We start from the raw sequence: 14,394 nt of genomic DNA on the forward strand, positions 1-14,394 counted from the left end.
GCAAACATGAGTGCAAAATGTTTGTTGATGCATGCAACCAAAACATGAACAAAGTATTTCACAGCATGCACTGTGTAGGCATGTTTCATTTGAATGAGTTATGGTCCAGAATTTCAATACATTTCAGTGCTCTGAATATGTCATTATCATTCATCTCCTGTACGGCAGTAGGGCTGCATATTATTGACAACTATGTTGTTGTTTTTGCTGTTTTTTCAGAATTTTGTGATTGTGATATGAACTGCTATTACAATTGACAACATTTTCTTGCTAGTTTCTTTTCAGGGTTTAAAATATGTTAAAAAAATTCTAGGGTGCATCGTAGGGTACCCTTGTAGGCCAGAGATTATGCACAGCACAAACTTGTTTAGAAAATCATCGGAAAATCTCTCTCTATAAGAAAAAGGAAACATCTTCAATGTTATGATTTCAGCTTTTTATTATTAATTGTGAAGCCCATTTGGAAAGTGTATACATTCCACTCTAGTGCCTCTAACTAGCATTGACTGCTCCCACCCTCATCCACTCATAGCAAAGAAGAGTTTGTAAAAAGTACAGTAAATTTCACACAAAGGTCGGTCAGACGAGCTCAACAGGCTGAGAGGGCAGAAATGACTAGAAAGCTTTCCAACCAATTATGGTTCATGTTGGCTAGAGAACATAATGTGCTCTCTGACCTCTGAGAAGGCACCAAGGTCCTGTTGATAAACTTTTAAAAGTACAGTGTCCGCCTGCTATTCGATTCCACACTTACAGAATTACCAACATCCACAAGATAAACAAGATTCTACTGTGCTTGCATGCATTTGTAACACATTTAAAGCTGTTTCTTATAACTCTAATATCATTGCTTTATAGAAAAATATAGTGCAAGCTGTGCTAATGTGTCAGACAATCGCAGTATTTCCTCTGTAAATGTATGTAGTGCAGTGGTGCTTGGTAATTTGACGGTGGGTTCCATATCTGTACCTGTTTTGGTCCCATTATGGTTCTAGTGCAGGCTGCATTGCAAAAAAGCATTAGTCTTTGTATAGTTAATCATAATAAAAATACACATATTTCTGATTTAGCTTCAATTATTTTGTTAAATTCACAGTTGTTCTAGCAGCAGTGTTGGCACACCACTGGCAAAAAATGAATACAGAGGAAACCCTGAAAAGCGAATATATCAGTAGAAAAGGGCTGCAGCAGGATCATCTGGACTCACAGAGACCTTCATTGAGAATCTCAAAGTCATAGTTTGCACATTTTAGGGCGGCCATAGAACACAGGTTCATGCTCCGTGTCCTCTGGGTCTTGATGAGCTTCAGGCAGAACATGCGCTCGTCATCTCTGGGACAGTCCCGAGCAGCTTTACATTCACACTTTTTGAATGCTGAGGACAGAGAGACACGAGTATACATTAGTGAATTGTTTGTGGTGCTTTGGTATAATGGAGAACTTAAAGCTGCACTAGACAAGATATTTATGTAAAGATACACTCGTCATCAGCCTAAAGGTTTCAGCCCAAATCACAAAGTGTTTCTGCAGCAGAGAAGACCATCCCACCCCCCACCTAATTCAGATGCTGCAGATTTGCCCTATAATTTGCCCAAATTACATTCTGGCGTCAGGTATGGACACTGGTGGGAAATCTTCTCCACGCACAAGAAGTGACAAATATAAACTTAAGAACAAAATGCGGAACTTGCTCCTAAACAGCAGCGACTGAGCGCTCAGTGGAGACAGATTTGGACCCACCAATGACGTCTGAACTCCTTCACCACCTCCACCCTCAACAGCCACAAAGAAGAAGAAATGTAGGGAGGAAGAAATGTAGGTACTCGCATAACATCTGGGTTTTGAAGTCCTCAAAATTCAAACAGTTACTTCTTGCTGCCGTTTGGGGCTGCCAAGTTGCCTAGTGCAGCTTTCATGTGCCTACTAGCCAAGGTTACAATAAAATCATACAAATGGAAATGATTTAATTTGATGAACCAAGGAGAAATTATGTTCTCAAGTGTTCAGTGTGCTTTAATCTCAAGAGGCTGCAACCGCCAAAGTGTGCACTGATGATGGTGAGACGTTTGTACTCGTTTGTCCTTCCTCTGGGCAATTAAAGCTTTCTTCATAATTTATGTTTTTTTTTACACAATTGCAGGGACCCATTAATGCAAATCAGAGTGAAATTTATAAACAGTATAACCACACATCAGACGAGGTCAATGATACATTTAGTGTTAAGTGGTTTCATATAAAACGTTCTCACCAGAGCAGGTCTCCCATTCATAACAGGTGTCGAGTTCGCATGGCACCTGAGCAGCGCTCTTGGAGGCCATTTCGGCTCTAAACTTGGCCCACTCCAGTTTGGCTGTATCACCCTCATCACACAGACCCTCATTGATGAAGAAGAGCGGATCACCATGGCAACGGCCCGCATGAAACGAGCAGAGGGACATTGACACAGCGACGCCGAGGTCTACGTTTAGGATACAGAGCGCCTCTTGATATGAACTGCAATTATAGGCACAAGAACACACACACACACACACACACACACACACACACACACACACACAAGGGTTGGTCAACTGCGGGCAAAGATTAATGATTTTGTCTTTGATTTTTTTTTATTTTGTTTTATTTTTCTTGTCCTTTTCTTCCTTTTTTCTTTTTGTTTGGGTAATTTATTTATTGTGATGAATTGTTCTGTATATATGAATGCCAATAGCAAATATAAAATAAAATAAAATAAAAAAAATGAAGTAAAAACTACCTGATAAGGATTCAATTGCAATTCCAACACTTAATAGCATTGAACTATTTTGGGCTTTTTTGTGATAAACGCATAAAAAAGCTCTTAAATGTGCAATGTGCACATGTCATGCTTTCATTTACACTCAGTATCTTAAAGCACTGATGCTTTTCCTAAGTTAAATTTCACTTACAGGCAGCTCTCACGTTGGATACAGACACATTCAGCGCCCTCTAGTTTCTGTCCAGGATCACACTGACTCTCAGGAACAAATGGATTTTCTAGATAAACACACAGCAAGAGGACAAAGCTTTCATTAATCATTTTCTTTGTACAGGATGGTATCCCTGCTTGTGAGGTGAAAGCTTCACATATAAGTTATGCACATCAACAGATGCAGTGAAACTATGCATGCGTGGAGTTATTATAACATATAAGTGTAAAGGTCAATGTTTTTTCCTCAGTAAGGATAAGACAGCATTCTATAGTCAGGGCTCCTATACATACATTTCTTGCATGACTGTCACATAATATAGACTTCAACTTCCCTGAACAATATTTGTGATCAGTGTCTTCATAATGTTACATGTTCTTCATAATGTTACATGATAATTTTTTGTTAAATTGCTGACTTGTGTGTCCAACATCCTGTTTTGGCTAGTCAAAGGTGCTTACATCTTCCAAGCATTCATGTGTTTCTGAACACATTTCCACGATATTTCCAAAATGTTTTTGACATGTATAATTTTCCACAACTCGTCGTCTGGAAAACACAATTTCCCACAGCTGTGGAAACGCTGTATAATGAAGCTCAAAGTACGAAGGTCTCAGTGTGCAGTTTCAGTGAGCTTGTTCCTACTGTACCATCAGTGCAGCGCAGGTCGGCAGGTAACGGTGGCTCCCAGGTGAGACTGCTGCTGCAGCTGTAGATGGTCCGTGGCAGCGGCATCAGGCCTGCCTCCACACAGTTAATGCCCACAGTTTGGCCTACTGTGTACTCCTCTTTGTTTGGGTACAGCGTCATCCCATCAGGCACTTCAGGAGGATAGCACACTTTCCCTAAGGTGCAGGAGGAATAGTTTCAAATAAAAATTAAACTTACCCTGTGTAAAGAATAACTAGGTAAGAATAACAAAGAATAGAAAAGGAACAAGGAATAGCAAAGGGAAGGTAAGTCTTGTTGTCTGTATATTGTATGTTGCTGGTTGAAAATGTTGAGAATGTGCAATGCAGAAAAAAATGTCCAAGAGGCAGCTAGCTAAATTTTTTCTACAACAATTTCATTGCTGTGAGTGAAATTGCAAGTGTGCATTATATATACAAGATCATATCCAACAGCAACATACAACATTCAACGGATTCAAGTTAACAACATTCATAGTTAGATTATAAAAACTGCTGACAGACAAACTTACTGAGACAGCTTCCTCTTGGCTGAGTCCAGGTCCCATCAGGAAGACAGTTAATGTACTGAAAACCATCCAGGTCAAACCCGGTGAAACACTGGAACTCCTCATCCTCACCAAAGGCGTAGTACTGCTTACCTTTCTGCCGTAGTACAAGAAGGAAGTAGGGGTGAGAGTTGAGAACTTGTTATTCCTCTATATTTTAAGCAATTAGATGACACTTTTATCCAGAGTGATGTGGCAATGAGCTACATTCTCTATCTATCTATCTATCAATTCAATTCAATTCAATTTGCTTTACTGGCATGAAAGTTTACAATGTTGCCAAAGCATGAAGGTACAGAGTGTGTGTGTGTGTGTGTGTGTGTGTGTGTGTGTGTGTGTGTGTGTGTGTGTGTGTGTGCGTGTGCATGTGTGTGTGTGTGTGTGTGAGTGTGTGTGTGCTGGGTTAGCACTCCATCATATAATGACTATCAATAGTCATAACAGTTCAACAATAAAAAATACATTCAATAAAACAAGAATCAAAAACACAACACATTGGTCAACGCGTGTGTGTGTGTGTCTGTCTGTCTATCTGTGATATCTATCTATCTATGTCTGTCTTACCCTCTCTCTCCCTTGATAGTCTCTCAGGAATACATTTCTACAGAGGTGTGACCAAGACAACTTTGCTCACGTCCCAAGTCAGTCTCAAGTCAAGTCCCAAGTCTAGACGTAGATTACCAAGTCAAATCCAAGTCAAGTCCATGTCTTTAATGTCAAGTCTCAAGTCTAATTGTAGAACACCAAGTTAATTTAATATCTTAAAGAAAACAGGACATTCCAATGCAATATCGTTTTAAAAGCATAAAAACTTGGTAAGTTCTACAATCAGTTTCAGCTTCAATAAATTCAATCATTCCATACAAATTCAGAAAACGTCGTCTGGTGGAACAAATCTCATCACTTTCAATCTAAGAAAACTTTTCAAGTCATCAAAGTACAAGTTAAATTCAAGTCCCGAGTCAAGTCTCAAATATTCTATTCATACATCAAACCAAGTCTCAAGCAGTTCAAATTGTGACTCGAGTCCAAGTCATGAGACTCGAGTCCCGGCAGGCAGACTAGTTGACTTTACCCTGAGGAAGCTGTTGGCCGGCGCCTGTGGCCTGAGGCAGCCCTCCACACCAGGAGGCAGCTCGTCCCTCCAACCTATGGTGAAGTCGTCATCATTGTCACAGGTATCTTGTCTAGATTAAAAACATATACAGTAAACCCCTAGTTACACATACGTATGCATGAAGACCTGATAAAGGCCAACTAAGGCAGAAGCATTGTCATATTGAATTAAAAAGTGTATATTGTAGCACATATGCGTGTACAGCTCATGACTAAATCTGTCCAGACCTTTCAGTATCTTTCAGTATGTGTTACTGTTTTCAGCCAAGTGTTTCTCCTCCTACTTTTGGAAGAAGGAGATGTGGCACGGCTCCTCCTGTCTGGCAGGGCCTTCGCAGGCTTGGCCTCCTTTCAGCGGGGCGGGGTTATCACACCGCCTCGTCCGGTGTCTCTTCATGGCGGCTCCGCAGCCCCCGGCGGGACTCCACGGCCCCCAGCAGCTCCAGTAGCCGTCCACTTCCTCTGTAGAAAACACATGCCAAACCACACTCAGCGCACACTATACTGGAGTTAGCTGGGATAATTTAGATTGGGTTCTATTGGTTGTAAAAAACGCATTCAGAATTGTTTGGCTGTTCCTTGGGTCCAGCAGCCTGAATCGCTACATCGTCGGGCATGCCAGTGTCAAGCCCGTCTTTTCAGGTTTCTAGCTGATTCTACTGCATTACTGTGTAAGTTATATTTCCACAACAATTCCACCAAAGGAAATAACCTTATGTACATCAAACTTGACAATGAAAGCCATTCTGATTCTGACTGTCCATTCAGCCAAAACCAACAGAGACAGAGTTCAGCTGAACCTGAGGCGTAATCTTTTTCTACTCAACTCTACTTTACTCTACTCTGCTGTACTCTAACATGTCATCTTCCAGTTCCAGGACGATTATGAAAATCACCAAATCAACAGTTACAGATCCATTGTTCAACTGAACCTGAGGTATAGTCTTTTTCTACTCAACTCTACTCTTTCCTTGTTACCTTACTCTACTCTACCCTATTCTACCTGACTCTACTCTACTCTACTCTACCCTACTCTACTCTACTCTACTCTACTCTACTCTACTCTACTCTACTCTACCCTATCCTACCTGACTCTGCTCGACTCTGCTTGACTCTACTCTACTTTACTCTACTCTACCCTATCCTACCTGACTCTACTCTACTCTACTCTACTCTACCCTACTCTACTCTACTCTACTCTACCCTACTCTACTCTACTCTATTCTACTCTACTCTACTCTACTCTACCCTATTCTACCTGACTCTGCTCGACTCTGCTCGACTCTACTCTACTCTACTCTACCCTATTCTACTCTACTCTACTCTACCCTATCCTACCTGACTCTGCTCGACTCTGCTCGACTCTACTCGACTCTACCCTACTCTACTCTACTCTACTCTACCCTATCCTACCTGACTCTACTCTACTCGACTCTACTCTACTCTACTCTACTCTACTCTACTCTACTCTACTCTACTCTACCCTATCCTACCTGACTCGACTCAACTCTACTCTGCTCCACTCTACTTGACTCTACTGTGTTCTACTCTGCTCTATCCTAGTCTCCTCTACAGGATATTAAACACAGTTGGGTTCATCAGTAAAGACACACACAGTCCCAGTGTACCTGAGGTGAAGTCTGGAGCCCGTGTCTCACAGTTGGACCCAAAGGTGCCGGTTTGGCAGATGCACTTGCACTCTGTGCCGGACAGAACCGGCCTGGCGTTGTTTGGGCAGGGAGCGCACTTGCAGGAGTCAAACTCCTCCAGGTATTGTATCAGTGCCTTCCGCAGGTGTCTCCTCTTGGTCACAGCACAGGGAATCCCCCTCACCAGATTGATGATGAGCCGCAGCTGGAGACACAAAGACAGGGTTGTCATGTTGTCAGCCAACACCTTAGGTTACCTACTAAAAAGTGATGAAAAATGATTTTTAATTCTGTGCAGTCAGTCTTTTTGTAAATGCGGGTGTCTTTTTTGTTTCATTTTGAAACAAAACTCTTGAGGTTATCCACCCTTTTAATTGACTAGCCAGTGGATAGAGGATGGAATATGTAATTATCTAATACATTTTTTTTCTAATTATTTTTCAAATAAGAGATTATTTGATAATATCATGACTTGACAAAGTATCATTAGAGACCTTCACAAAAAACATTGTTTGAGCTCATTCAGATGGTTACCGAACTATCATCACTGCTTACTCACTGATATTGGCTGATTCAGACCCACAACCCTCTGGTGACAAACTCACTTCTCTCACCCTGAGGCTACCACTACTACCACTTCTAGTTTTTTTCTATATTGTCAGAATCTGCTTTGTTCACGTTTGTTTATGTGCTAGAAGTGTGATTTTGAGACCTGTTTTGCCATTTCGGCAGTGAATGAAGAGAGAAAAAAGCAATTCCCCACTCATCTCTACAGATAACAGATAAAAGACAATTGTCGATTTTGGGGTTATTTCATTTCCAGGAAGCTACACAACCGAAGGTACTACCAAAGATCAACATCACTTTAAGTAAGTGCTCTAAAACACTTCTAACCTCAAAGTCCACCACAGCAGGGTTGTCAATGACAGACTTGGCCCAGTTCCTGTACGATGCTTGGTCAGGAGTGGCGCCTTTCCTCTCCCAGGCCAGAGCCGCAGCCTCTCTGGCACGACCCCCTTTCACCATGGAGAAAGACTTCTCTGCTGCCTGAACGTACGACCCTGAGGCAAAGAAATGATGAATGAAGTGTGAAAACATGATGTTAATCAGCTGGGTTTTCCTGAGAATCTAAAACCTTGGAAAACAGAAAAAGGTGCCAATTTAGATTTTTGTACAGTTTAAGTGGTTTTAGTGCATGCACAGCATTATTTTAACTGGTGAGTTCAGGCTTGCTTTCCATATTTTTCAATAATTTATTCTTTTTTTTTATCTGAACTGTACATGTTTTTTACCCATCTGCACTGATACTACATCATCAATGTTTTGCACTGATTGCATTTTATGTCATTGAAGCCTGTGTGGTTTCTGGCAGGAAATAAAAGGAACCTTCGTATTTCTCAGTCATCCTGTTGTCGGAGCATCTGTTGGCACTGGAGTGTTGAGTATAGATGATGATGGTCCAGGTGGTTTCACGGGCCAGGCAGCCTTTGGTGCGCTCCACTGTTTCACCTGTTGGGGAGCAGTGCTGGTGTTGATCACTCACTACACTTCCCTCTACGGCTCCAAGCATACTTTAAGTCACAGTGTTCAAATACACACAGCTGTCCTGCTGTCCCTGTAACACATGTCGATATGTGTTATGTAAAATTCAGTAAGCTGTCAATATGTCTCTGTAACGCTCTTGCACGGACAAATTCCTGTAGATTTATGGTACTTGGAGATTCAGGAATTCTGATTCTTTCAGGATTATAATTACAATTTGGGGATTTAGCAGACACTCTTATCCAGAGCAATTCACAAATATTGCAACAGTAAAATAAGTGAAAATTCCTTAAGAATCAGCAGGGTAAGTAGCCAAATGTCACAACAAACAAGAAAAATAAAGTAAAAACTACCCTCCTATCAGCAGATATGTTAAGTCAATAAGATAGTGTAAGTGTATGTCTTAGATTAACACATAACATAACACAACAGGAGGTCAGAGGGCGAGGTGGAGTCTGAAGAGAGGGGTTTTCAATCTGAGATGAAAATGGGGAGAGACTCTACAATTCTGACTGTGGAGGGAAGATCGTTCCACCACCAGGAGGGAGAAGAGTCTAGACTGTAGGCCGTCCTGTCCTACCTGAACTTTTGAGCTCCTCTCGGCTGTATTGGTACAGCAGGTCATAGTGGCCTCCCAGGGTCCCTGAGCTGTAGTAGTGTGTCCCAAAGCGCTGGAAGATGTCCCGGTAGAGGGCGTAGTTGTAGTCGAGCGGGAGAGCGTGAAGAAACTGGAGAAAAGGCCCCGACAGGACGACATCACCCGAGTCCCGCACCTTAAACTTGGACACTGGCAGAAGTTGGTGCACCCGGATGAACTGGGAGTCCTGTGTAGGTAATAACAGGTAATGATGGTGATATTGCTAAGAAGGAGAAGAAGAAGAAGAAGAAGAAGAAGAAGGAAAACCTATTTTTGAAGGCAGAAATAACCCTTTTTTTGTAATAGCAGGATGGATATTTGAATCAGATATGTGCTTCGCAGATAGACGTAATTTTTATGTGTGTGTATGTGTATGTGTGTGTGTGTGTGTGTGTGTGTGTGTGTGTGTGTGTGTGCAGGCATGCAGATACACGTGTGTGTGTGCACTGTTAGAATGGCTTGCCTTCTTCTTTGAAGCTTCAAAAGCATACTTGTTAGATGAGACAAATGACTTTGATCTCCTTGCGAAGAAAAATATGGGGAAGAAAAACATTGTGTCAAAATCACGTTGACTTCCAGAGGAGCCGGACGTCTTCACAGTGACTGACTCAGCTTGCAGTGGCTGCGGGTCGGTTCTGAAGTCATCCGGCACTCCCACCTGCAGAACCAGAACCAGATCTGTACCCGTGTCTTTAAGCCATCTCATAAACACAACAGCAACAATAATCATAATCATAACCGTAATCATAGTACAGTATTTTTCTTAAAGTGGTAATCTGTGAGATCCTCATTTTGTCTATTTTGGATTTTATTTCTATTTCTGCACTGCTCTTCCCAGAGATTACTTGTCAATCAGTGTGTCCGGTGTTGTAACGTCTTTTTCCTTGGATTTTCTGAAGATGTAGTTTGAGTTTCTGTAGCAGCCAGTCTTTTCTTTGTTGGTTCAGGCTAATTTGTGGCAACTGCTAACAAGCTATCACGCGCTTCTTCTATTTATGCCAAACAAGCTGCTGTTGTGCGAGAAGACGAAGCGATGCCTACTTGCGACCCCATAAGTGCGCAGAGTTCAACCAAAGAACGATTTCCCCTTTTCCAGTTGTTTCATTTGATTCATTATCAGAAGAGGCAGAGAGACTGAAAACTGTTCAGGATTTCACAAGAAAAAAGCAAAAAATTGAGAAAAATCAGAAAAATAGATAAATAAATTTGTATAATAGAAATATGCTGTTTTCCTATCCAATAAATCATCTTGCGACCCCGTAAAATGATCTTGCGACCCCTCGAGGGGTCCCGACCCCCAGGTTGAGAACCACTGCTTTAGAACAGCAAATGCAGCAAATGCACTAGCTTTCATGAACTAGATATAGGTTGAATCACTATTTTGTTATGTCAATTGGCAACAGAGTAGCAAAACAGACAATTATTTCTATGAAAAATGTGCCTATTATTATTTTAAGGAAGTTACAAAGTGCTCTACAATCAAAGGATACAAATCCAATAATACCTTGATCTCAAAGCTCTCAAAATTGTGAGGGATCCGGTGGTAGAGCAAGGTGCTCTGCGGCCTCTTGATGATGCAGCTGCCTCCCATGAACATGTTGTCCAGCACCGCACCCCTCGGCTCCTCTGCTATAGCATCAAATCTACACACATCACAATCACAGTTGGAATCAATAAATATAGATTACTTTGCCTTGGCAACACTGGTACAGAGAGATATCAAACAACTGACACACATGAAAGAAACAGTGACAACAGGACCTCACATACAGTGCAAAGGCAGTACAATACATACTATGGATAATGGGCTATATGTACATTCAACCTCATGTTCTATATATATACAAAGGACCAGTGACAGGTGGTGAAATCGTTCAACAACAGTTCAATGTTTGTTCTCAGGAGGAGAAAACAAATGAAAAGGAAGAAGGAAGGAAGGAACCTTGGCGGGAGGGAATTTAGGAAGGAATTTGAGTAATTTGAACACAACAGACGTTCTAAGCTCAGGAGTGACCTTTGACCTTTAACTTCAGCTTACCCATTTCCTACCAGGTCAGCTCCAGGGGCCACTCTCTTGTCAGCTGGACACACTATTTTGAAGTCGTCACAGTTCCTCTCATCAGAGTTGTCTCCACAGTCGTCCTGTCTGTTGCATGTCAGCGTCGAGTTGATGCAGCGTCCTGCAGCAAAACAAAAAAATCTCACTGGAATGTTGATTTCAGACTATAAAATGTGTCTGTAAAATGTGTCTGACTGTGTGGCGTGGCAACAGCCAGTCAATCTGAGGATGTGTGATCCTTTTTCCCCTGATTGTGCACGATGATGAATCGCTGCATACCATTTTCACACTGGAAGTTGTCCTTGCAGTTGATTGGTGCTAACTTGCATTCTGTCGAAGGGTAACAAGGCCTCTCTTCTGTCAGCTCCACACTGCAGGCCGAGCCTCCAAACTGGGACGGCCTCTCCACAGACCGTGTTCGTAACTACAACAACAGCATGAAAACACACTGAATGAGAGAGAGAGAGAGAGAGAGAGAGAGTCCAATTCGACCAAATGCCTTGACTCTTACTAGTACTAGTAAAAGATCATAATGATGAGCAATCAATCCCAAAACTGAATCTAAAAATAATTATTGGCACAATTTAATATAATGACTTTTTCCTTGCATCAAAAATAACAGAAACTTAAACCACCTCTACTTCTCATTAAAAAGTTATCCAAGTACAACAACCTCATCGTCAGTAGAAAGCATCCTGTTCAAAAAACAAATAGTATCAAAACCAGAGAGGGAATATATGTATGTGCATGTTTTGGTGTTTTGCAATGTGATTAGCATGCACACGCATGCGTCTGTTCTTGCCTGTTTCTTGGCACACGGAGAGCAGTCGGACCAGGGCCCGAACTCTGTCAGGAGGCAGTTGATTGGACAGGTCTGCTCATTACAAGCTCTGCTATCACTCTTCTTGCACAACTGAGCACAGCTACTCTTCCAGTAATAATCATCATACTGAAAATTCCTGACAAAAAGAGTGTGAGAGTCACTTTCACCCAGCTTTAGAATTTGCATCATGTTTGAAGAAACAGAAAATTAACTTTTACTTAATACATGAAATGCTTGATTTTGATTGGTCTTTTCTTAGGTACATTGCTGTATATACACTACCAGACAAAAGTTTGGACACACCTGATTGAATGTATTATGTATTTAATTTTCTTAGCCATTTTGATCTAAAGGCTTATGCTTAAATGCCTGAAATTTGTTTCTTAGACAAATATAAATAGTGAAGTTGATGCCTATGTATGAATTTCTTTCCAAAGCCTTTGTCTTTCCATCAAGGCAAAGGGCGGCTACTTTAAAGAATGTAAAATATAAGATACTTTTGATCTGTTTAACACTTTTTTGGTCACTGCATAATTCCATTTGTGTTATTTCATAGTTTTAATGTCTTTACTATTATTCTAAAATGTGGAAAATAGTAAAAATAAAGAAAAATGTGGTGTGCCCAAACTTTTGACTGGTGTTTTGCTTTCTGTGAGTGAACAGTATGTCCAGTAGTCCCACGAGCCACCAGGATATCTCTTTAAAATACTTTTCATTGACTGTTAAACCTGCTGTGCTGTATTGTGATTTGCTGTTAGACCGTGCCATACCTGTGTCTGTGCTGTGTGCCATAATTGCAGGTTCTGGAGCAGGCGGACCATGAGCCCCAGGGGTAGCGGTCACAAAAACAACCCAGGCTAATTGTGGCCCAGCCCAGAACCTGCAGCAGCAGCAGGAGGCAACGGCTGGTGTGAGCCATGGACCGAGTTAGAAGTTAATTTGTTGATCAGGCCAGATTAGAAAGCACTCTTCGTTGGGTGTTTGCTACAGTGATTGGAGACAATAAACAGATGACAGACAGTGAGAAAAGGAGGAGCAGTAGAAGGTTTAATACAGTACTATATGTATCAATTAGATGTATATTATACTGTAGACCTTGTCCTTGCACACAACTTTGTAAATTTCCCATATGTGTCAATGTCATGAAGACAATTCCCTGTACCTTTATTGTACTCTGATTCCAATTCTGATCTTGTTTTTATCGGCTAAAACTAGATATCCTATATTAGGTAAAATATATTTTTCACGCACACTAAAATGGGTCATAATGTGCAAAGCATTTTTCATGTTAAGCTATTAGTTTGAGTTTCTACAACATTAATTTCTCATTTTAAGCTATTTCTTTTCCAGATGGTGTCACTGCAATTAACAAAATTCAATCAAAGCATGCTTTCAAAAGATGCAAAATCTGACTCACCACAAATAACTGATGTCCTCTTCAGCTAAGGCTTCAGCATATGGTTAGCTTGTGTGTCCGAGTGTGTATGTGGGCAGTTGAGAGGTCTTTGCAGTGAGTTAGCCCTGCATTGCAAGCAGAGACTAATAGGACTGCTTCTTCTATTTTGGAAGTGTGTGAGTTGACAGCAGGAAGATATAACCTCCTTAAGTGATTTCCCGGGGGAATAAAATAGAAAAGTCCATTGGTTTTGGACTTACATTGCTCAACCCCTTTCCAATCACAGCTCAACATACAAAATATTATTTGATAATAGAAACACATATTAGCACAAAAACAGAACATCTTACATAACCCTCTTATCTCGTCTTTTTACGGGAAGCAAATACTTCTGGAGTTTCCCAGCCTCGGAGATGTTCACCAGATGTTTCGTTTCTAAGTCTTGACAGCTAGAAACACAGAGGGGGAGTGCGCTCATGTGAGACACATTTTTTTCCACACTATTTATTGTTACCCAAGCATTTGCACAATCTTGCACTACACACAATGTCAGCACACATTTTTTTTTTTGCACACGGTGCCAGTTTTCAGCCTCAGGTATTATGCCCATGTGCTAAAATTATTTAATGCATTTCACCTGCTCTCACTGGTCCAATGCACTGCTGGACATTATCCATGCCATTTGTACAACGGCAATTATGTAATATGTATATGCAATACTGGTTAAATGAACATAGTGACTGAATATAGAATATGTATGTAGAGAAATGTATAAACTGTTGTCTAATTGTATATCCTGCACTCTCCTTTTGCACTGAGGTCCTGCTTTCCTTTTAGTGTGTCAGTGTGTAATCTGCACCAATACCACAACAGTGTTCTGCACATGTATTATACTTGGTGAAAATGATTTAGTTTTTTTGTCCTTTACAGAGCCATTATTGCTAAATTAATCTTTATTTCTTCCCATGTATTTGAGGATCAGAACAA

At 41.0% G+C, this 14,394-nt stretch overlaps 1 protein-coding gene across 1 annotated transcript; it reads right to left on the reverse strand.

Moving 5' to 3' along the window:
- Window positions 1-421: 421 nt before the first annotated feature.
- On the reverse strand, window positions 422-12,930 carry c6.2 (complement component 6, duplicate 2). Its single transcript, XM_071913841.2, has 17 exons — window positions 12,782-12,930; window positions 11,991-12,147; window positions 11,468-11,612; window positions 11,168-11,309; window positions 10,634-10,772; window positions 9,593-9,787; window positions 9,073-9,316; window positions 8,337-8,459; window positions 7,845-8,011; window positions 6,930-7,155; window positions 5,586-5,763; window positions 5,261-5,372; window positions 4,150-4,282; window positions 3,599-3,793; window positions 2,928-3,015; window positions 2,249-2,493; window positions 422-1,375 (listed from the first exon to the last, which is right to left on the reverse strand). The coding sequence occupies exons 1-17, from the start codon at window positions 12,928-12,930 to the stop codon at window positions 1,194-1,196; spliced, it is 2,820 nt and encodes a 939-aa protein (XP_071769942.2). The 3' UTR covers window positions 422-1,193.
- Between the last annotated feature and the right edge of the window lie 1,464 nt (window positions 12,931-14,394).

Source organism: Centroberyx gerrardi, chromosome 2 (genome assembly GCF_048128805.1).
Source record: "Centroberyx gerrardi isolate f3 chromosome 2, fCenGer3.hap1.cur.20231027, whole genome shotgun sequence".
In the NCBI taxonomy this organism is placed as follows: domain Eukaryota; kingdom Metazoa; phylum Chordata; class Actinopteri; order Beryciformes; family Berycidae; genus Centroberyx; species Centroberyx gerrardi.

What these genes read in the sequence shown, in the direction of transcription:
- c6.2 (XM_071913841.2), bottom strand. Translation starts at nt 12,930, where the DNA reads ATGGCTCACACCAGCCGTTGCCTCCTGCTGCTGCTGCAGGTTCTGGGC. An exon ending in TTGAAGCTTCAAAGAAGAAG is followed by an intron (nt 9,317 to 9,592) that starts GCAAGCCATTCT and finishes TTACCTACACAG; the next exon opens with GACTCCCAGTTCATCCGGGT. An exon ending in ATCCAACGTGAGAGCTGCCT is followed by an intron (nt 2,494 to 2,927) that starts GTAAGTGAAATT and finishes CTATAATTGCAG; the next exon opens with TTCATATCAAGAGGCGCTCT.